The sequence below is a fragment of the Eptatretus burgeri genome, chromosome 2, assembly GCF_056783735.1.
Source record: "Eptatretus burgeri isolate ZD-2024b chromosome 2, Ebu_testis_v1, whole genome shotgun sequence".
Lineage (NCBI taxonomy): Eukaryota > Metazoa > Chordata > Myxini > Myxiniformes > Myxinidae > Eptatretus > Eptatretus burgeri.
The window spans coordinates 8,484,013-8,505,924 of record NC_140962.1 but is presented as its reverse complement, the minus strand read 5'-3'; the positions used below and the strand labels follow the sequence as shown (position 1 = coordinate 8,505,924).

General features: G+C 44.9%; 1 protein-coding gene across 12 annotated transcripts in view; it reads right to left on the bottom strand.

Moving 5' to 3' along the window:
* The window catches only part of KAT5 (lysine acetyltransferase 5), a 90,605-nt gene that overhangs the window by 18,465 nt on the left and 50,228 nt on the right, over positions 1-21,912 (bottom strand). For 8 of the 12 annotated variants that reach the window (XM_085862219.1, XM_085862245.1, XM_085862240.1 and 5 more), the window contains one exon: positions 11,699-13,808. In XM_085862219.1, the coding sequence (XP_085718345.1) occupies positions 13,559-13,808 (250 nt within the window). In that variant the 3' untranslated portion in view covers positions 11,699-13,558. Of the gene's footprint in view, positions 1-11,698; positions 18,534-21,912 lie in introns of those variants that run through there. The other 4 variants (XM_085862277.1, XM_085862304.1, XM_085862267.1 and 1 more) reach the window with 2 other exon arrangements.

Sequence of the window (21,912 nt, the reverse complement as noted above, 5' to 3'; positions counted from 1 at the left end):
TCCCATTCACAACTCCTCTCCTGAACTAGCGCTTCACAGCGCGTTCCCATTCACAACTCCTCTACTGAACTAGCGCTTCACAGCGCGTTCCCATTCACAACTCCTCCACTGAACTAGCGCTTTACAGAGCGTTCCCATTCACAACTCCTCCACTGAACTAGCGCTTTACAGCGCGTTCCCATTCACAACTCTCTACTGAACTAGCGCTTTACAGCGCATTCCCATTCACAACTCCTCCACTGAACTAGCGCTTTACAGCGCTTTCCCATTCACAACTCCTCCACTGAACTAGCGCTTTACAGAGCGTTCCCGTTCACAACTCCTCCACTGAACTAGCGCTTTACAGCGCGTTCCCATTCACAACTCCTCTACTGAACTAGCGCTTCACAGCGCGTTCCCATTCACAACTCCTCCACTGAACTAGCGCTTCACAGCGCGTTCCCATTCACAACTCCTCCACTGAACTAGCGCTTTACAGAGCGTTCCCATTCACAATTCCTCCACTGAACTAGCGCTTTACAGAGTGTTCCCATTCACAACTCCTCCACTGAACTAGCGCTTTACAGCACGTTCCCATTCACAACTCCTCTACTGAACTAGCGCTTCACAGCGCGTTCCCATTCACAACTCCTCCACTGAACTAGCGCTTTACAGAGCGTTCCCATTCACAACTCCTCCACTGAACTAGCGCTTTACAGAGCATTCCCGTTCACAACTCCTCCACTGAACTAGCGCTTTACAGCGCGTTCCCATTCACAACTCCTCCACTGAACTGGCGCTTTACAGAGCGTTCCCATTCACAACTCCTCTACGGCTCCCCTTGCTGTCCAACCAAGCGTGCACAAAGCGTCCGACACCGAGGCTCTGCCCCGCTCAGGGAGCGGATAAAAAGACCAGGCTCCCTTTGGAGGGTGTTCGGGTTCGGGTTCATGTTCATGTTCGTGTTGGCGTCGGAGCCTGGTTGTGTGTCAGAGCCTGAGGAGAATCACTTGCTTCACCTGCCTCGCCGCCTCCTCGCTTGTTTTTGCCGATCGTGCTGGCGTCTGCCGCTCTGCTCCTGGTGCCTTCGTCCTTGGCGCCACGTGAAAGCTGCGGGTTTGAGTCCTGCCACTGAGCCAGATCATCGAAGACCACACGAGGCGGACAGGTCCAAGCACAGGTTCTGGTCTCCAGCTCACCTTTCCTCGAGCTGGAAGCCTACAATCAAGACCCGACGGGGTCCATTTCTTTGGGTGTGTGTCTGTGTGTGGGCGCCGTCTCTTAAGTAGAACTGTTAAGTGCTTTTGCTCACTGTATAATCGCCTGCCTGATATTCGGATAACTCTGCCCTTACGTGCTTCCCGCCCTGATAATTATTGTTGTAATAAATTTCCCTATTGTTGAATGTCCCAGCTCGTTCCCTCTCATTTCTCTTATTGGCTTAGCACGGTGCGTGTTGAGGAATAGCGAAGCAGTAAATTGTTAATTTGGACCGACGGGCCTTGGTAACCATCCGCTCGGGTTACACACGGTTCGGGCACGGAAACGGCTCGTCCCGCTCGAGGTCTGTCGAGGGTGCGAATTCCCCGGTAGCTTTGCCGCGTGGGTAATTAGGTATATTGAAGTTTGGCAATTAACCCTACCCCACGCGGTCGAATTATTGGCGATTCATGGTCCTGTAAGGGACTGGTGCCTTTCGGACTTATCCGAGGGTCACGACCTAAATTCCGGTGTGTTCGATGGAGCCGACTCTACTGCTCCCTCTAGCAGTCGTGCTCGCCACCAATACCCGGCCCCACAACAGTACAGAGGCAGCGCACCTAAGTTTGAGCTTTCTTTTGTGATCGTATTGATAAGTTGGGGGGGGTGCAGCATCTTTTTGTTTTTGTGGACATGATCGAGGCTCATGGAGGAGTTAGAGCAGAATGAAAAGGAACCAATTGGAAAGGTGGAAACACCAATAGCAGAATATAAGTGAGAGTGAGATCATGGAGCGGGGGAGAAGGACACATGGGGTTGAACATGCTACACACGAGCTGAATGAAACAAAGCAAGAATAGGAAGGGGGAAGTGGGGATGAAACAGAAAAGGAACAAACCAATGGACAACTTAACACAGGAAAAGAAGTGAGGGAGATTGAGAGGAAAAAAAAATCACAATAACCTGGAAAAAGGGAGTGCTTGAGAATGGGATCATTTGGGGTAGAAAAGATCGTGAGTATTATCATGAGTATCAGGAGGATGAGATGAGGTTTTGGTGAACAGCAGTCTTGAAGCCCTGGAGGGAAGAATGGCAATAAAGACTCAAGAAGTTGGTTCCACAGGTAAGAGAAAAGAGGAACAAATGAATGGAGGAGAGCAGTGAGCCTGGATTTTGGGAGACGAACAAGAACAATGTGTACTGGAAGACCCTGTTCGCCCTGTAGCTACTTGTAAAAGTTACAGTGTAACTCCTGTAACTTTATATTTCACTCCATAACGATTCTCATTTCTATTGAATTTCTTTCTGCTCCTGGTTCTACATCCCCATGCATCTTTTCTCCAAACTGAATCCACATTAAATACCAACTAATGTCGGCAGACAGGATGCCCAGTTTAACGTCCATCCGAGGGACGGCACACACAATGATGAATGACCCTGCCTGCGAAACACTGGGATGACAGTTTATAGCTGGGCCGAGATTGAAACCCAGGCTACACAGCTTAGAGGCAAGTGTGGGTACCTCTCGGTCTTTTTTTGGATACAAAGTCGAGGCTCGCTTTGAGAGCTAGAACACAGAACAGATTAGGATGCAACCGAACAAAAGGAACATCAGAAATAGAGTGGAAGGAGGCTAACTGGGGGACAAACGATCATGGTTTTGGATGGCGGATGATCTGAGATGGCGGTGAACAGGTGTCCTGAAGACGAGGGAGGAATAAGAATGAAGAGAATGATGTGAACAGTTGGTGAAGAAGAAAGGGTTTATTGGCATCGAGCCGCCATTGCTGCAAAATGGCTTCAAAGATGGCAAGCAGAAGAGAAAACTCGTTCATTGTCACAGTGGTTGTTCAGCCAAACAAAGAAAATCCACTTCGCTCATTGGTCTTGGTGATGTCGAACAAAAGTCACTCTTAAATATTGACGTGTTGAGCGACTCATGAATAAGCATGAGGGGAGGTTTGTAAGGAAAAGCATGCGAGTTCCAAATTGTGTCGTGTGATGAGCTCCTGTTCAGTGGACCTCACGGTATCCGCTGTGTCTATTGGCTCTCTGGAAGGACTCGACTGATTCACTGAAAAGGATTCACATATTTGCTTTCTTGGAAATGTTCGCAAAGTGTAAAGAAAAATTCATGAGTCGCTACAGACTGATAGACTCGGCTTCATCGCAAGAGATTCCAATAATCTAGGAGGTCTCGGTTTCCATGGCGTCAAGCTGAGCAAGGCGTGATGCAGAAGAGCCAGCCCAGAAGGGAGAGCAGAACTCCATCAAGTTGCGGATGAGGGCCTTGCACGTGGACAGGACTTCAGGTGTGCCAAGGAAGGACCTTGTACAACCAAATCGTTGTGCCAGTTGGCGGCTGGCTTTGGATGCCAACTTAGAAATATAGTTTGGCCAAGAAAGATCATGGCTGATAGTGAGACCCAGGAGTTTAGTGACTGAACCTCCTCAAGAGGATGGTTAAGGAAGCAGATTGGTCTCGGGCTCTAGGCGACCCAAACAGCCCAACGAGATACTCGTAATGAAGGCCAAAACCCACCAACATTTTATATATATATATATATATATATATATATATATATATATATATATATATATATATATATATATATATATATATATATATATATATATATATATATATATATATATATATATATCATGTCCAAGAAAAAATAAATTTAAAATAATAAATTGGTGTTTGTTGAACTATTGTTTTCATCATTACAAAAATATTTTGAATGCTCTCTGATCTCCAAAATACAATCCTCACACCGTTTTATCATTATATTTCTCCTTTGTTCTGCAGTCATTGATTTTTGTAATTTAGGAAATCTAACTCTATCTTCTTGTTACTTTTTTTTTCTTTTTTAACCTCCCACACAACATAGGTCAGGTATGGGAGCATGTGCCAGAACAGCACGTCGCTGCGTCCACTTTCCGCCGGTACTCCAGGGGCCTCCGTCTGGCCATCCCCCAGGCAGATGCCAGGCCCATCCCCATCTCCTTGAGATGATGGTCAACCTGCTGCAACCACGAGGCACGTGGTCGGCCCACTGGCCTCCTCCACTCATGAGACTCCCTCGCTGAGAGAATCTGGTGAGCAGGATCAGCGTCAGGAAAACGAGCCACATGTCCATACAGCCGCAACTGACGCTCACGGACTATGCTGGTAACAAATCTCATCCGAGTCTCTCTCAGCAACCGCTCGTTGGACACAAAATCCGACCAGCGATAGCCAAGGATTCTCCGAAGAGACCTGGTACCAAAGGAATTAAGTCTCCGTCTCAGATCCTTGGTCAGAGTCCAAGTCTCGCACCCATAGAGCAAGACTGGAAGTACCAAGGACCTGAAGACTCGGACTTTCGTCCTCCCGCACAAGTACCGGCAGCGCCACACCCCATGACCCAGTGAATCCATGACTCCCCAGGCCCGACCCAGACGTCTATTGACCTCTGACTCGCAGCCAGCAGAGACATGAATATCACTGCCAAGGTAAGTGAATCTCTCCACGACCTCAACATCCTCACCACAAACAGACACAGACAGGACAGCAGCATCCAAGATGTCACCGAAAGCCTGGATCTTAGTTTTGACCCAAGAAACCCGTAATCCCAACGGCTCCGACTCCTCATTCAGCACCTCGAGGGCCCCCAAGAGGATGTCTAAAGTCTCCGCAAAGATGACTGCATCATCTGCAAAATCAAGGTCCGAGATCTTGACATTCCCAAATGACGCAGCGCAACTTGATCTCTCCGACATCCTCCCTAAAATCCAGTCCATACAAGTGCTGAAAAGTGTGGGGGCAAGTACACATCCCTGACGAACTCCAGTAACAACTGGAAATAAGTCAGAGATGGAACCACCACACTTCACAGCACTCTCAGTACCAGAGTAGAGTTCAGACATCAGATCGATCAGTTTTGGTGGCACCCCACGAAGACCAAGAATCCTCCAGAGGACATCCCGATTCACTGAATCGAACGCTTTACAGAGATCAACATAGGCTGCAAGCAGCCCCTGCCGAAACTCTCGTCTGCGTTCGGTGAGGACACGGAGTGCAAGGATACGGTCAATCGTTGACCTCTTTGGTGTAAAGCCTGACTGCTCTGGACGCTGGTGCTCAAGCAGATAGTGGCGAACCCTATCGAGAATTATCCGAGCAAAGACCTTGCCCGGCACTGAGAGCAGCGTCACCCCTCGGTAGTTGTTGCAGTCTTGGCGATCACCCTTCCCTTTCCAGAGAGGGACAACAAGGCCCTTCTTCCAGTCAGTTGGGATGATGCCTGTGTTCCAGGCAGAGCACAAACCTGCATGCAACGACACGAGTGCAGCATTTCCACCAGCCTTGAGAAGTTCGGCATGGATGCCACAGATCCCTGGAGCTTTGCCCCGTTTCAACTGGTTCACCGCAGCCCGTGTTTCCACAAGCGTAGGTGGACCACAGTTGATTTGAGGGTCAGCAACAGGGATTGTAACACCCTTGACGTCCAACTCGACAGTTGGGGGATCAGTCTGGTACAACCGCTCAAAGTAACCGGCCCAGCGGGCCTTCACTTCAGACTCCTCTGTCAAGAGCCTACCACTCTCTGCTCGAACTGTAGTGCTCCGAGGGATGGGCTTGGATGAACGTAATGCGCGAATTCCCCTGTAAGCGGGACGAGAATCACCTGTCCACAGGTGATGCTCTACCCCCTCACAGATTCCTCGCACATAGGCCTCCTTGTCCACCCTCAGTGCACGTACAGTTTTACGCCTCAGCTCCCTGAACAGCTCAGCTTTGCCATTCAGCCTGGCCCTGCGACTCTGGTCAATGGTATCCAGTGTCCCTTGAGAGACAAAATTCTTCTTTGCCCTGCGGTGAGCTCCAAGGCATCCACCGGCAACATCAAGGATGGTGGTCTTGAAGGTGCTCCACAACTCTTCAGGACCCCCCAAAGCACCCAGACCCCCCAAGTGTCCACTCAGCCTGTTCGCAAACTCCTCAGCTACTCTCTCATCCCTGAGCTTGGCAACATCCAGCCTCGGCTGGGATGGTACCATTCTCCAGGATTTAAGGTGCAGCTTTAGAGTTGCTACAACAAGCCTGTGGTCAGTATTGAGGAACTGAGCACTCCGGTAGACCCTGCAGTTCTGGATCATCCTCCAACGAGCGTCAATGAGGACATGGTCAATCTCCTTTGCCACACCGCCAGCGTTGGAATACCAAGTCCAGCGATGAGCTTGTGGGCGCTGAAACCATGAACCAGCCACCCTAAGTCCATGACTTCTTGCAAAGTCAAGGAACTTAGTGCTATTCTGGTTCATAGTTCCTGACCCATGGGGACCAACACACACCTCATAACCGTCCCTATCAGTTCCAGTCGATGCATTGAAATCCCCCAAGACTAGAAGTGTATCTCGTCTGGGGCACTGATCAACCACAGACTCGAGTGTGGCGTAGAATGCATCCTTCACGGTGAGATCACTCGCCTCAGTCGGAGCATAAACAGAGACCAGGGAAATGACACCTATGGAGTGACGAATCCTTAATCTCATAATACGCTCGTTGACCGGTGTTACCTCAATTATCATTGGGGTCAGCTTATTGGACACAGCTACAGCAACTCCTTGGGTATGGTAACCATCAGAGCGACCAGACCAATAGTAGGTGTAGCCACCCACCATTATCTCGCCGCAATCCGGTCTCCGAACCTCAGAGAGAGCTGCAATCCCGATGTCCAAACGCTTGAGCTCAGATGATAACAGAGACAGGTGATCATCCTCTCTTAGGGATAGGACATTCCAGGCACCCACCCGAAGGGACCGCCTCAGGTTAACCCAAGGAGACCGCCGTCTGGTGGACGACACCTCAGCACCACTCCGACACACTCTCCCGCAATCTGACCCAGGGATGTTACTCCGTGGTTTCCCTCCTATCAAAGATTGGGGGTCCCGAAGGCTTTGCCCCAATCCCGTCATCCGGTGAGCTGCCCTGCGAAGGGAAGCTGCACAGGAGGTACTCCCACGGAGTGGGTTTTCAGATTTTTTTGCGTTTTTGCGTTTTGCGCGTTTTGCGTTTTGCGTTTTGCGTTTTGCGTTTTGCGTTTGCCTAATAAGAAGTAACCCAACTGCAGGAGGACGTCCGCAGACACAGTTGGGCACTAGATATGGATGGCCGTTGGCTCACAAGGAGCTCCTCCGCCCTTTGACAGGTTTTGTTTTTAATCCTGCTGGGTGTCCATATCCAAACACCCTCCTCACCAGAAAACCTGGTGGGGGAGATGGTTTAGTCGCCGACAACCCGACCATGGAACAGGTTAGTACAGGTTTACATGGTACCTGTAGCAGGTCACAGATCGAACCTGACCTGACAAACATATAAATCATATATTACTAAATATATATACACAACATATAAATCTATATATTACTAAAACTCTCATCCTGTATGTATGTATGTAATATATATATATATATATATATATATATATATATATATATATATATATATATATATATATATATATATATATATATATATATATGTATGTATGTATGTTCCCGAAATGCAGCCAAAACGGTACATGGTAGTGCAAAATTTTTTGGCCCACCTTACTCACCATTCTCCTGCGGTGTGCAGCATCAAGTTTCGTTCAAATCGGGAAACGAAAAAATTATTAAAAATCAATTCCCGATTCGGTCCAGTACTCTTCGGGAGAATTTTATCAATGTAAACAACCTCAGCGGTATAGTTTGATGGAGCCATCTTTTTTATTTTTTGAAATGATTTTTTTTCATCAACGGCTGTCACAACGGGAACCCAACGGGTTCACGGGTCGTCTAGTCCACATTAAAAATCATACAGTGTGTTCCAAAAAGAGCAGGACAACTTTGGTTGTTAATATGTTTAGAACCACAAATGATACGATACCCTTTGGTTTATATGATACAGAAACTCATAAAGATTTGTGAACACCATCAGTACACTTCAATGTGAGCTCAGTTTGTCACACACAGGACATCAAGGTGGTACACGATTTCTTGCCATGTTCGCCTCGGCATGTTTGCGTCCACCAGTGCGCATGTAGATGTGATCCGAGAATGAAGATCCTGCAGGTTTGCCACCTTGGTGTTGTAGAAAACATCTTTGACAAACCCACACAGAAAAAAAATCAAGGGGGGTTATGTATGGTGATCATGGGGGCCAGGCGGTTGGTCTGTCTCAGCCAATTCAGCGACATGGAAATTTTTCATTCAGGATGGCTCAAATGACTAAAGCTCAATGAGGGGGAGCACCATCCTGTTGAAAAATGAAATCGGGTTGGAGGTCTTCAATCTGTGTGAAGGCAAATCCTTCCAACATGTTCATGTAAATTGTTGATGTCACTGTGTCCTCCGCAAAGAAAAATGGAGTCACCAAGCGGTCGTGGAGAAGGCCACACCACACATTGACCTTTGGACTGTCACGTACATGTTTAATGGTCATGTGGGGGCGGGGGGGGGGGTTCAGAGGCCCAGATCCTCACATTGTGCTGGTTGACCTTCCCCGATACATGAAAACAAGCTTCGTCTGTGAACATGACCTTTATCAGGTAATCTTCATCATCCTCTATGCGACTGAGCATTTCCAAGGCAAACACCTTATGTTTGGGTCCATCATGTGGTTTGAGCTCCCACACAATCTGCACCTTATAGGCATAAAGTTTCAGTCTTTTCTGCAAAATCCTGTGTACAGTGGTGGTTGGTAGTCCCTCCCAATTCTATGGATGCACATCAAATTGATTTTCTGGTACTTTGTTGAAATGATTCACGTACTCGTTCAACGTCTGCTGCACTTGTGCTTGGTCGACCGGTACTTTTTTTGTTTCTGACAACTTCTAGTCTCTTTAAACCTCTTGTACCACTCTCTGATACAAGTCCGCGATGGCAGATTCTTTCCATACCTTGTACGGAAATTATGTCGGATCTTGCGTATCGGATCTCGTCTCGATGTACCATTCGACGTCTGAACTTTCTCCTGTGGATTCGTTGTTTTATTTTACATTAAACCACCAGACCTGAAAATAAAGAAAACTTTACGAGTTTCTGTATCATATAAAACAAAGGGTATCGCTGTATCATTTGTGGTGCTAAATATATTAACAACCGAAGCTGTCCAGGTCTTTTTGGAACACCCTGTACTTCTGGTGATTTGCCCGAAGGCACATTCAGTGCTGCTTACCATTATCTTCCTGTGGTGACAGCCAGGTCAGGGATTTGTTAATGATGCTGATGATAGCTCGTCTCCTCTTCGCGACGGACACCGTGGGATTTTGAACGTCCACCAACTAATTCTAGCAGACGGAATACCACCCAGTTTAACGTCCGATTAGCAAGATGATGCACACACGTTGATGCCTCGACCTGCCTGCGGAACACCAGGGAGACAGTTGAGAGCTGGGCTGAGATTCAAAAACCCATGATACACAACTCACACGAGAGTGTGCATACCTCGAGGATACCTGCATATTCTATTTGTCCATGTATATACATACCAGTAACGGGTATACAACGTGGGCAACATAAACACGGATTAACTAGCATAAGCAACATAATAAGCAACATAAATAAGATAAAATAAGCAACATAAACTACAGTACGTTTAATAAAGTGGGCGGGGCTCAAAACATGAACTTGATAAAATATCTAAAGAACACTCACTGCAAGCATGTGACGGCTGGGGAGGGGGTGCGGGGGCATACCACCTTCCTCTACCCTTCTGTCCCCCATCCCTGGACATTTTGAAATATTCGGCTTTATTTCCCACATATTGGAGCATTTTAGGCATTTGTTTGCAGGAAAAACATTTTTGAACTGGAAGGGCACTTGGTGGAGTGCACACCCCCACCATGCAATGCCTGATCCACGAGAACATATTGGGCCCAATACATTTTTGAAATATCATGCTATGCAGTACTATATTGTTTTTGGCCCTATCTCTCAATGGTGAAGAATCACTTGAAAATTAAATAATTCTCATATCCAGATCCGGATCCGGATGTTCACGAAAATCAAAATGATTCGTCCATGTCAACACCCAACAAATCAACACCCAACCTGTCCACCAAGTTTCATCCAAATCCGTCCACAACTTTTTGAGATATCGTGCTACATATCGGTTTCGCCCTCTCTCTCAATGGTGAAGAATCACTTAAAAAATTATCAGATCCGGATTAAGATCTTCACCAAAATGAAATCAATTCTTCCTTGTCACACACCCAACTTGTCCACCGAGTTTTGTCTGAATCCGTGCACAACTTTATGAGATATCGTGCTATGTATCGTTTTTTGCCCTACGTCTCAATGGTAAAGAATTACTTTTAAAATTCTCGTCGTTGGATAAGGATCTGGATCTTCACAAAAATCTAAACAGTTCGTCCTTGTCACACACCGAACCTGTCCACAAAATTTCATCCGCATCCGTTCACAACTTTTTGAGATAATCTGCACACAAACAGACAAACAAACAAGCCGGTAGGCGGACATGGGTAGTCGCCTTCCCAATAGAACCTGACGCGATGGGCCCGTTCGATGGTGAATGACCTGAGGATTAAGCACAAAAAAATTCATGATTCTAGCTTCAAGGGTTAATGCTGCAGATTGTTTTTTCGTTAAAATACCCCCACATTTAGAGGTTTTTCGGCCGTTGCTAGGCAACGGAGAGGTCTGTAGCAACGGTTCTTTCTCACACATAACTAGGACATACCATGAACCTCCCGTACCAGTTTCATGTATATCTGACTCATAGTCTCTGAGATATAACGAACTTCGTTTTTTTATTGTTTTCGACCAGGGTTCATTCAAAGTCTATTTTCTCCGACAGTTTTCATAGGATCCGGCAGGAAATTTTCGACAATATGGCTGAATGTACTGCCCAAAGTCGATCGTGGCCCGATTTTTGATTTTCGAAAAATAATTTTTTTATGATTTTTCAAAGATTTCAAAGTCCTGTTGCTAGGCAACAGTGGTCTCCATAGCAACGGTTCTCATTTGCACACAACTAGGTCATGGTATGAACCTACCCACCAAGTTTCATCGAAATCGCCATTGTATTAACGGAGCACTGGACCGAAAAGACAGACATACAGATATACAGACGTACAGACAGACATATCGACGGAAAAAGTGATAATAAGGGTAGATCAAAAAAAAAATTTTTTTTTCGACTCTATCGACTACCCAATAGACAGAGAGTGGTGAAAACATAACGTACTTCCACCTTCGGTGGCGGAGGTAATAAATATCCCGAAGTTTTAATTAACATGGCTTCAGGAAGATGAGAGAATGAAGATTAAATGAAAGTGTGCAATAAACAAGATAATTACATGAACTGTGGTGTTGAAAAAAACAAGGTAATCATTTTGAAGAGAGTGACCATTCAGGCCAGAAGCTCAGCGGAATAATACCTGAGCACAAAACCAATCATCTTACTCTTACTTTCTTCCAAGTTTTAAAAAGTTTGCCATGTTGACCACGAGCTGAACAGCAGGCGTACCTGGTACCTGATGTAAAATGCATCGATAGCTACAACCGGAGCACACCAGCGAATCTCAGCGTCGTGTGGACCCCAACCTTTGGCGAGCCACACATTCGGAGGTTCAGGGTATCCCTTGTGGTCCGGGGGGCACGTACAGCCCGTGCTGAGACTCAACTCCGGACACGCCCGTTGGCCATGCAGGCACGGATCGAGAGGACACTGGGGTGAGAAAGACTCAGTTGGGTGCGTCTCTCCCTCAAATATTTCATCCTCTTCCAGTGGAACCTCGAGGACATGTACCGCGGCGAACTTTTGGTCGAGCACCGTGCCATTGGCTGATAAAGGAGTTTTGGATTTCTTCGCACAAATCACGCACCACCATAGCACTAGGCACGATAACACCACTTCGTTGCACCACCGCATGCTTCACACACTCAAGACGAAGCAGATGACGACCGCACTTCTTTCTCAATAGTTTTGCAACATTTAGTACCCTCCCCACAGGCATCTAGGAGGGAAAACAAGTGGAGCTCAGCCTCCTCCTCCTCCTACTACTACTACTCAAGCCTCCTTCTCCTCCTCCTACTACTCAAACAACTAGTAGAGATCCTTCAGACGTGCACTGAACTTCACTCCTTCACCCTTTTACTGGACATAAACAAGAAAGAGACCACCAATCCCTCTTCAGTTAAGGTTGACAATGATCAGAATAGCTTTTATATGTATACTTAACAAACCTTTCTTGAACAAAACAAAAAACAAACAAAAAAAAAAAAATCTTGAACCAATTTAAAGTCAGAGGGAAAACATTTGTTATCACTGAACAATGAAGAATCCATGTCTCACTGTTCAGGATCAACCGTCAGCCAAAGCCATTACACGGTGGAATGCGATAAGTTTCCGCGTTCATTTCAAAGGCCGCATTCCCCACAGATTAACCGAGTGTTCACTTGCTCAATACAAGACTCACCAACTCCTGCAGCTCGAGTCCGAACAATGCCAAAACGTTGTTCAGCGACGCACCTGCATGCTTATGACAAAAGAGCAAACTTTGTGTTTATGAAGCAGCACCATAACTTTTACTTAAAGGGACAACTGAAGCAGACAAACAAGAACTGGGAATTCAATTTCATCCTGACAGAAAGTAAACAAAATAAACCCGAAGAACGTCTCGCAGTAAAAGGCCGATGATCAGACGATGCCCACGTTACGAATCCCATTAGAAGTCATATCCGCTGAAACGTTAAAGGTAGTGCAACTGAACTTTCAGGGCTTATATTGGCAGGGGGCGAGGCAGGGGGGGGGGAAGTGGGGTGAAAGTTTGCGAATAAACAGAGGGATATCACAGCCATACGTCGTCCCTGCCACGGCATGCACCTTCGTGAAAAATCACAAAGTATTTACTGTACACGTCAACCCCCTCGAAACTTACAAAACTTACAAAACACAAAAATATACAGTTTAAAATGAAAAACGTAATGAATGCAAAAAGGTCTGCAAAAATATTTCCAACACTATGGAACAGTTCATAACAATTACACATTCAAGCCCTTATTTTTCAAATGCATTTTTTTTTCTTTTCTCCAGGTGGGGTCACCTCAGGATACAGGATAAACCTACATTGGGGTTTGATCCACGGGTGAGGCAAGCGTTCTTCAGGAGGAAAAGGAAGAAAAATAAGGAGAGGGAGGAAATAAGGAGATACATGGAGACACAGACAGATGCCATCTTCTCCCCGAATAAAAGATCAACTGTACAATCCCGCCATGCCTTGCTCAACCAAGGCTGCGGTGTATAGCGCTGTACATTACATCGTGCAGTGACCAAAAGTCGATGGTTACTATGGCTCCACATGTTGCACTCCGTAGATTGCCATCTCTACGTAGTTGTGCGCGATTTTGCTGCAGCATTCACTCGGCCGCGCCAAAACCTCAGTCCAAAAACTCGTCCCCGATGGACCCAGGTTTTCCCCGACAACAGGCCAGGCCTTCCATCACCATTTTCCTCTCTTGCTCCAGTCCTTGGGTGTGAAGTGCAGACACTTGGAGTCAATACGCAGTTCTCGTTTTGCCATGGCTTTCTGATGACCCTCGATAATCTCCTGGGACAAGTTGAGGATGTACTGGCCCTGAAATGGCAGTCAAGTTGATCAAGGACTAGATGTTGGATGAAAAATCAGGATAAGTAACAGTGGATTAGACACATGACAATCTCCCTTCTGTATAAGGACACGACGTAAGTATTCTAGTTGAGCTTAATGAAGTAGCAGCATTCACTGAAGGAACAGCAGGCACAGTGCAGTCACAGAAAGTAATCACACACCTCAACGTTTGTCACATTTTGTTGTGTTACAGCCTGAATTTAAATTGGATTAAATTAAAAAAAAAAAATTTGGCACCGATCCACACAAACTACCCCATAATGACAAAATGAAAACATGTTTCAAGAAAATTTTACAAATTTATTAAAAATGAAAAGCTGAAATTTCTTGCAACAATAAGTATTCAACCCCCTGAGTCAATACATTGTTAGAAGCGCCTTTGGTAGCGATTACAGCTTCGAGTCTTCTTGGGTATGTCTGTACCAGCTTTGCACATCTAGATTTGGGGGATTTTCTCTCATTCTTCCTTGCAGATTTGCTCAAGCTCTGTCAAGTTGGATAGGGAGCGTCAATGAACAGCAATCGTCAAGTCTTTCCACAGAATCTGAATGGGATTCAAGTCTGAGCTTAGCCGGGCCACTCGAGGACTTTCACGTTCTTGTTCTGAAGCCATTCCAGTGTTGCTTTGACTGTATGCTTGGGGGTCATTGTCCTGTTGGAAAGTAAATCTTCACCGCAGTCTGAGGTCTTTTGCACTCTGAAGCAGGTTCTCCCCAAGGATTTTTCCAGTATTTGGCTCCATTCATTGTTCCCTCTATCCTTGCAAGTCTCCCCAGTTCCTCGTGCTAAAAAGCATTCCCATAGCATGATGCTGCCACCACCGTGCTTCAGCGAAGGGGATGGTCTTAGACGGGTGGTGATCTGTGTTCGGTTTCCGCCAGACGTAATGCTTTGCATTCAGGCCAAAGAGTTTAATTTTCATCTCATCAGACCACAGCATCTTTTGCCTCATGCTCTCAGAGTCTTTCACATTAACTTTTTGCAAACTCCAGGCGTGCTATCATGTGCCTTATTCTCAGGAGTGGCTTCCGTCTGGCTCATTGGGTTCTTAGTCACCTCTCTGACGAAGGTTCTTCTTTCCCAGTTGCTCAGCTTGGTCGGACGGCCAGCTCTAGGAAGAGTCCGGGTAGTTCCATATTTTTCCATTTCCTAATGATGGAGCTCACTGTGCTCTTGGGAACTTTCAACACTCTCGGAATTATTTTTTCCTCTTCCCCAGATCTATGCCTCCTTACAATTCTACCTCGGAGTTCTATGGACAGTTGCTTGGACTTCATGGTAGAATTTCTGCTCTGAGATACCCCGTCAACTGTGGGATCTCGTATGGAAAGGTGTTTCATTCGAAATCATGTCCAATCTCAAGCGTGATCAAATGCAATTCGACACACCTGAGCTCAGTTTGGAGTGTCATAGCAAAAGGGTTGAAAACTTATTGACGCAAAACATTTCAGCTTTTCATTTTTTAAGTAAATTTGTAAAAATTACTAAAAACATGTTTTCACTTTAACATTATGGGGTAGTTTGTGTAGATCGGTGACAAAAGTCGAGGGATGTGAATACTTTTCTGAAGGCACCGACTACATCAAATGGAACACGATTCTTCATGAATACTTGAGTCAGTAAAAAAAGTCAGAGGACAATTAAAAAAAAACAACTTGCTTTTATCAAATGAAAGCTAACACTATGTTAACTACAGTGGGAAGCAAAACATATTCATTGCCGCAACTCACTTCCTACGGCGGGCAACATTCTCTTATCGGCTTTCAGTTAATAAAATCCTTATTTTTTTATTTTATTTTGTCATTCCTCCAAGTGGAGATCTAGAATCATCGAGGAGTAGAATGACGGAGGGCAGCACGTTCACAGATTGGAGAGAATTAAAGAGGGACAGGAACACTAAAACATCACATGTGAGTAGATGAGTGAGAGAAAGAAAGGAGTGGGAGGGTGATAATGTGGCAGAGCAGAGCAAGGATGAGTATGGCAGAAAGCATGAGATGATGGGCAGCACTCTTAAAATATTTTGAGGGCACCAGACAACAGACACAGGGAGACCGTTCCACAGACAAGAGAATATGTCGGACCTGGACGAGCTGGGAGAGGATGGAGAGATGAGAGGATGGGAATGGCTTTCCAGAAATTGACAGAAAACTGGGAATTTACCAACCTGCATACAATGGGTGAGAAGCAGACCTTTGAACCAAGTCTCCTGCAAAGAGATGCCGATAGCACAGAAAGCCTTGCACTCTATCCCCTCCTGGGGAGCAAAATTGGAAGCAGCTGAACCAACTCAAATATAGTTTTGATGAAGGCATTACAGTAACGGGGGAGCCACACTCCTAGATACTTTTGATTAAGGTCTCCTACACTGCAATGAGCTCTGAGCAGCTGAGAATGGACTTCACTCTGCGGAGAAAACAGAGGCTTTGGCCAGCCTTAGAGGCTATTTTGAAAATGTGGTGGTTCACCCAAAACATATGACAGCTTGTGAGGTCTCGGAGCTCCAGAGACAACACCGCTTCGGCTTTCAGTTGATAAAACTGAGAGATAAGTAAACTGGAGGTTTGGAAAGATCATCATTGCGGAGGAATGTAGTGAGAGCATCATGGGGTTTTCCGATGTTGAAAGACATGTTCCGGGTTGCTGACCAATGACCTTTTCAATTTTTTCCAGATTTGCTGAGATAGATGCTGCAGCAGCCTGCTGCTCAGAAGTGTGGCGTACTGTCCTGTACAGGGTGGGCACAATAATCAAGAAGAATTTGCAGGGAAGCAAAGAGGTCATTGATGTTGACCAAGAATAAGGTTGGTCTGAAAACACCGCCTTATGGGATACCAGCCTCAAAGAGGGAGATCTCAAGACGGACTACCAACACAAAAACTCATTTCCACTCACAGAGAAAATTTGATAAATGGTGGTGGTCATATGGCAGCTTAGCTGCCAGGGAAGCTATCATTTCTTGAAGCGCGACTGTGTCGTTGATGCAGTGCCCCTCCACCAGTACACACACTGGAACTGGTACTCATTTTGCTGACCTCGGAAGGATGACAGGCTGAGTCAACCCCCTGGGGTATTAATTCAGCGGCCGACGGGGCTTGAATTCAGGACCCAAGGATCCCAAGCCGCCAGCCTAACCACTGAGCCAACACCAGGCTGACATTTGATAAATGAAAACCATTAGCAGACAGCAGCTTGGAAAAAAGGTTGGGTGCCAGACAGTATTGAAAGCTAAAGAGATGTCCAGGGAGATGACCCTGATCTCTCATTTAAGATTTAGCGCATCCCTTCATTGATCAGTTAAAAGAAGCAACAGGTCCAATATGTGAGAGAGTGAGAGATAAAAGCAGAAAGAATCCCATTTTCCTGTTGAATTAATACCAGTTGGGGTTGACTGCTGTCATCTTTCCGAGGTCGGCAAAATGAGTGCCAGCTTTCTGGTATCCTGTGTCGGAGTGGCGATCCGTCCAGGATTGTGCCCAATAGCCACCAAGGAGTCTGCTTAGGCAGCACCAGACCTCTGCACGGAGTATGGTCCCAATGGATGGATGCAGTACTGTGCAAAGGTCAGAGGCCACCTTGAAAATAAACATTTTTATTGTCACATTGGCATATTTTGAAAGATGAAAGGTGTTATAATGATCATGTTTTATGAAAGAAATAAAAATGAATTGTCCTTTACAATGTTGATGCATGAAAGTTCAATGTTTGGCGTGACAAGCTTTTTCATGGAAAACAGCAGATATACATTTTGAAATGCTTTCCTGCAATTTCTGGAGACATTCCATTGAATGGTTGTTCCATACATTCTGAGATGTTTCCTGGAATTTTGGTTTTTCATTATTCTTCCTGCTGTCTAAATAATCCAAAAGTCTTTGGCCACCAAATTCTTTCCACCAATTTCCAATTTCTCTCTTGCAGGGAATGTAAACCCAAACCATGCTCAAGATATCAAACTCAATCAGACACAAAATAATCGTTTTACACCAAGAAGGCAACTTCCAGCAAAAAATATCACGCAAAAAATTCGGGATTTCCAGGTGTGGCATTCTCGCAACAATACAGAAGCATAATTAAACCGGAGAAAGTTAAAGATAGAAACTAGATTGGAAGGCCAAAGAAACTCAGCAAAACACATGAGCAATATCTAAAGATAAGTTCCTTAAGAAATAGAAGGAAAATCAAGTACTAAACTTACATAAGAACTGGTGCAGCCAACAGGGGGGATCACAAATGGACTCATCGACTGTCAGAAGGTCTATTATCAAAAGTGATCTCCATGGGAAAGTTACAGACAAGGATCAATAAAAGGTGGTATATTATATAATGGTCATATTCTATTTTATTCCAAAATGGATAACCGCTGTTTTGCATACAAAAAAAAACATCTCTTGTTGCTTTTATCTCTCACTCTCTCACATAATGTACACGTGTTGCTTCTTTTCACTGAACAACACAGGGATGCACTAAATCTTAAATGAGAGATTAGGGCCATCTCCCTAGCTTTCAACACTGTCTGGCACCCAACCTGTCCCACTCAACTGCACTCTCCTTCGGTTTCGGTACACTCAACCCACTCCGTCGATTTCTCCTTCGGACCTGCTGTTGGCATTTCCCCCTTCTCTTTCTGCTGTTCATTTTGTTCTGTTGCGTCCTGATCCGTTCTGTGATCTAGCTCTTCCACAAGCATCGACTCTGTTTACAAAAAAAATAATAAGAAGAAGAAAAGATGGTCACACCAAATAATAAAATTTCATGCATTCAGATTGAAAAAATTTTTAGAATAAAAAAAAACATTTTTGTTTCTTCAACAGAACATGACCATCATAACAGGTTTTATTTATCAAAATATGCCAATATGACGATACAAATGGACATTTTCAAGATGGCCGAAGACTTGAGCACAACACCGAATTTGTGGGGAATTCTATGAGCAAGTAGCGAGAACATGGTGAGCAAACTTACTCTACCGGTCAAAAGTTTTATTACACCCCCATTTTTCAGTTTTTACTGAAATTTAAGCAGTTCAAGTCCAGTGAATAACCTGAAATGGTACAAAGCTTAGCGGTAAACTGCCAGAGGTTAAAAAAACAAGTTTAGGTTCCCAAAAACTGGAAAATAATGTAAATTTCAGAGTTGTTAAAAAAGGTCCTTTTCAGGGAACAAGTAATGGGGTTAGCAACTGCAGCTGTTCTGCAGCAATAGAAGTACATTAAGCCTTGAAAGTTGATGCAAACAATTCCTACAGGTGTCCCAAATTTTGTTGATTAGTTACAAACCCTCTATCTGTGTAAAAGCAGTGTTGGAACAGACTGTGTTGCTGCACCCTCTGAAGCATTATTTGGACAATATTGCACTGCAGGAAGTAGTATATTGCTTTCATTATGGTGAGAAAAATACAATTAACAAAGGAAGACAGACAGAACATTATAACCATTAAAAGTGGATGTCTTTCCTTTCGAGAAATTGCAAAGAGGCCAAGGTGTCAGTGAGTACAGTTTCCTACACCATCAAAAGGCACTTGGAAATTGGAGGAAACTCTGACAGGAAGAGGTCTGGCAAACCCAAAGCCACAACACAATCAGAAGACAATTTTCTGAGAGTCAACAGCTTGTGTGATCGGCGGCTCACAGGACAGCAGCTTCAAGCACAACTTAACACTGGTCGAAGTAAGGAAGTCTCAGTTTCAACTGTGAAGAGAAGACTTCGAGCTGCAGGTTTGACAGGTCGAGTGGCAGTAAGAAAGCCATTGCTAAGATGGCAAAATAAGAAAAAGAGGCTTGCCTGGGCCATGAAGCACCACCAGTGGACTACTGAAAACTGGAAGAAGGTCTTATGGACCGATGAATCAAAATTTGAAATCTTCGGTTCATCACGCAGGGTTTTTGTACGCCATCGAGTAGGCGAAAGGATGGTTCCTCTGTGTGTGACACCAACTGTCAAACATGGAGGAGGAAGCGTGATGATCTGGGGCTCTTTTGCTGGATCCAGAGTCAGCGACTTGCACAGAGTGACTGGCACCCTGAACCAAAAGGGCAACCAGAGCATTTTGCACCGCCATGCAATACCCTCTGGTCTACGCCTAGTTGGTCAGGGGTTCATCCTACAGCAAGATAATGACCCAAAACATACCTCCAGGCTATGTCAGAACGACCTTAGAAGAAAAGAACAAGACGGTCGGCTTCAAATCATGGAATGGCCAGCACAGTCTCCAGACTGAAACCCCATCGAGCTGGTTTGGGATGAACTGGACAGAAGGGTGAAAGCAAAGCAACCTACAATGCAACACATTTGTGGGAACTTCTGCAAAAGTGTTTGGAACAACTTTCCGAACAATATTCGATTTCCATTGTAGAAAGAATGCCACGAGTGTGTTCGGCTGTTGTGTCTGCAAAAGGTGGCGACTTTGATGAGTCAAAAATTTAGATTAAATTTTGTTTAACAAAACGATTCCATGATTTATTTTTTATCTGCAAATGTTTATTTGTTCTACGCTTTAATTTCAGAGCACATTGAAACATTAAACTGTTTAAATTTCAGTAAAAACTGGGAAAATGGGGTTGTTCTAAAACTTTCGACCGGTCGAGTACTGTCCACCCATGGATCTCAGTGAGAAAAAAATGAAAGCATATTCATCATCTGTGCAACAATGACAATGATAATAATACCTAATTAGTTTTAAAATAGAAAGTACAGGATTTGTATACAGAACTCTAACCTTCATAGATTAACAGATGGTTCATTATTTTGGTGATCTTTTGATTCAATATACGTTTCCTCCTGTTTAGCAGACATCAAAGCCCATAGTGAAGCTACATATAAAACAAGAAATAAAAACTTGTCTTTTTTTTAAAACGCAAATGGATGTGGGGATGTTCCTCCAAAAAGTACGTAAACAAAGTAGATGGTCACAAGAAATGATAATGTGAAACCATCCGTACATCTTTCTTTGGATACTTGTTGTCCTTACATAAGACACTAACCGTTGCTATGTATCTCCTGCTTTTCCTCTTGCTCCAATTGGTTCATCTGTTCATGTGATTGTGAGAGTCAACATCGCTATGACTCTTCTCAGAGAGCTGCTTCAATACCGGCAAGTCTGGCAGTCCACTCAGGCAGATTGGCAGTGACTGCAGGCAGCCAACTTCTCTTCAGGACTGGTCTCCCATATCTACTGTCTCTGATGTTAACTCAGCTTGGGAATTCTTCCACAAAAACCAGCTTTCTCCCATACACAGATTCATCCCATCAGGTCTTCAATTATCCTACCGTTCTTCCCACCCATGGTACACTAACTCCTGGAGTGAGGCAGTTACTCTGAAACAACTTACAGCTTCTCTTCTTGCAAAGCAAACCCAACCAAAATCATTCTCAGCTCATTCCACAAAGCCTGCAACAAGTGTGTATCCACTCTCAGAGAAGCCAGAAAACAACATCTGTCCAACCTCAGGCATGAATTTTCAAACTTGTCTCTCTCCTCTAAAACCTGATGGTTCCTTGTTAAGTCCGTCTCTGGAGTATGCTCACCTTCCATCCCTTCCCTCACTTCTAATGGCACCAGTGCCGATTCCACTTGTGAGAAGGCTGAATGCCTCAATTCTGTGTTTATATGCAAATCATGTCTCCCGAACCTCTGTCTCTATTCACCCTTCCCAGTCACAGCCATTTGCACCTAAACTCTGTACCTTTCCTGGACACTGTATGAGAAGGTGGATAATTTTCTGGCAATGCTCGACTCTGATTATGCAACTGGACTGGACGGCATCAGCTCACATGTCATAAAAACCTGCTCTGCTGCTCTTGCACATCTACTGAGATGCTCTTGCACATCTACTCGACTCTCAGTCGAGCGCATACCTCCGCCAGGATGAACAGTTTACATTTTGGATCCCACTGATAGGCCGGATCTGCTGACCTGAACCCAAATCGAATCAGCTTGTTCTTGTCACCAAACGAACTCAACCACCGAGTTTTATCATAGCTCGTCCACAACTTTTTTTAAATATCGTGCTGTACAAAGTTTTGGCACAATCTCTCAATGGTGAAGAATCACTAAAAAAAAAATTCTCGCATC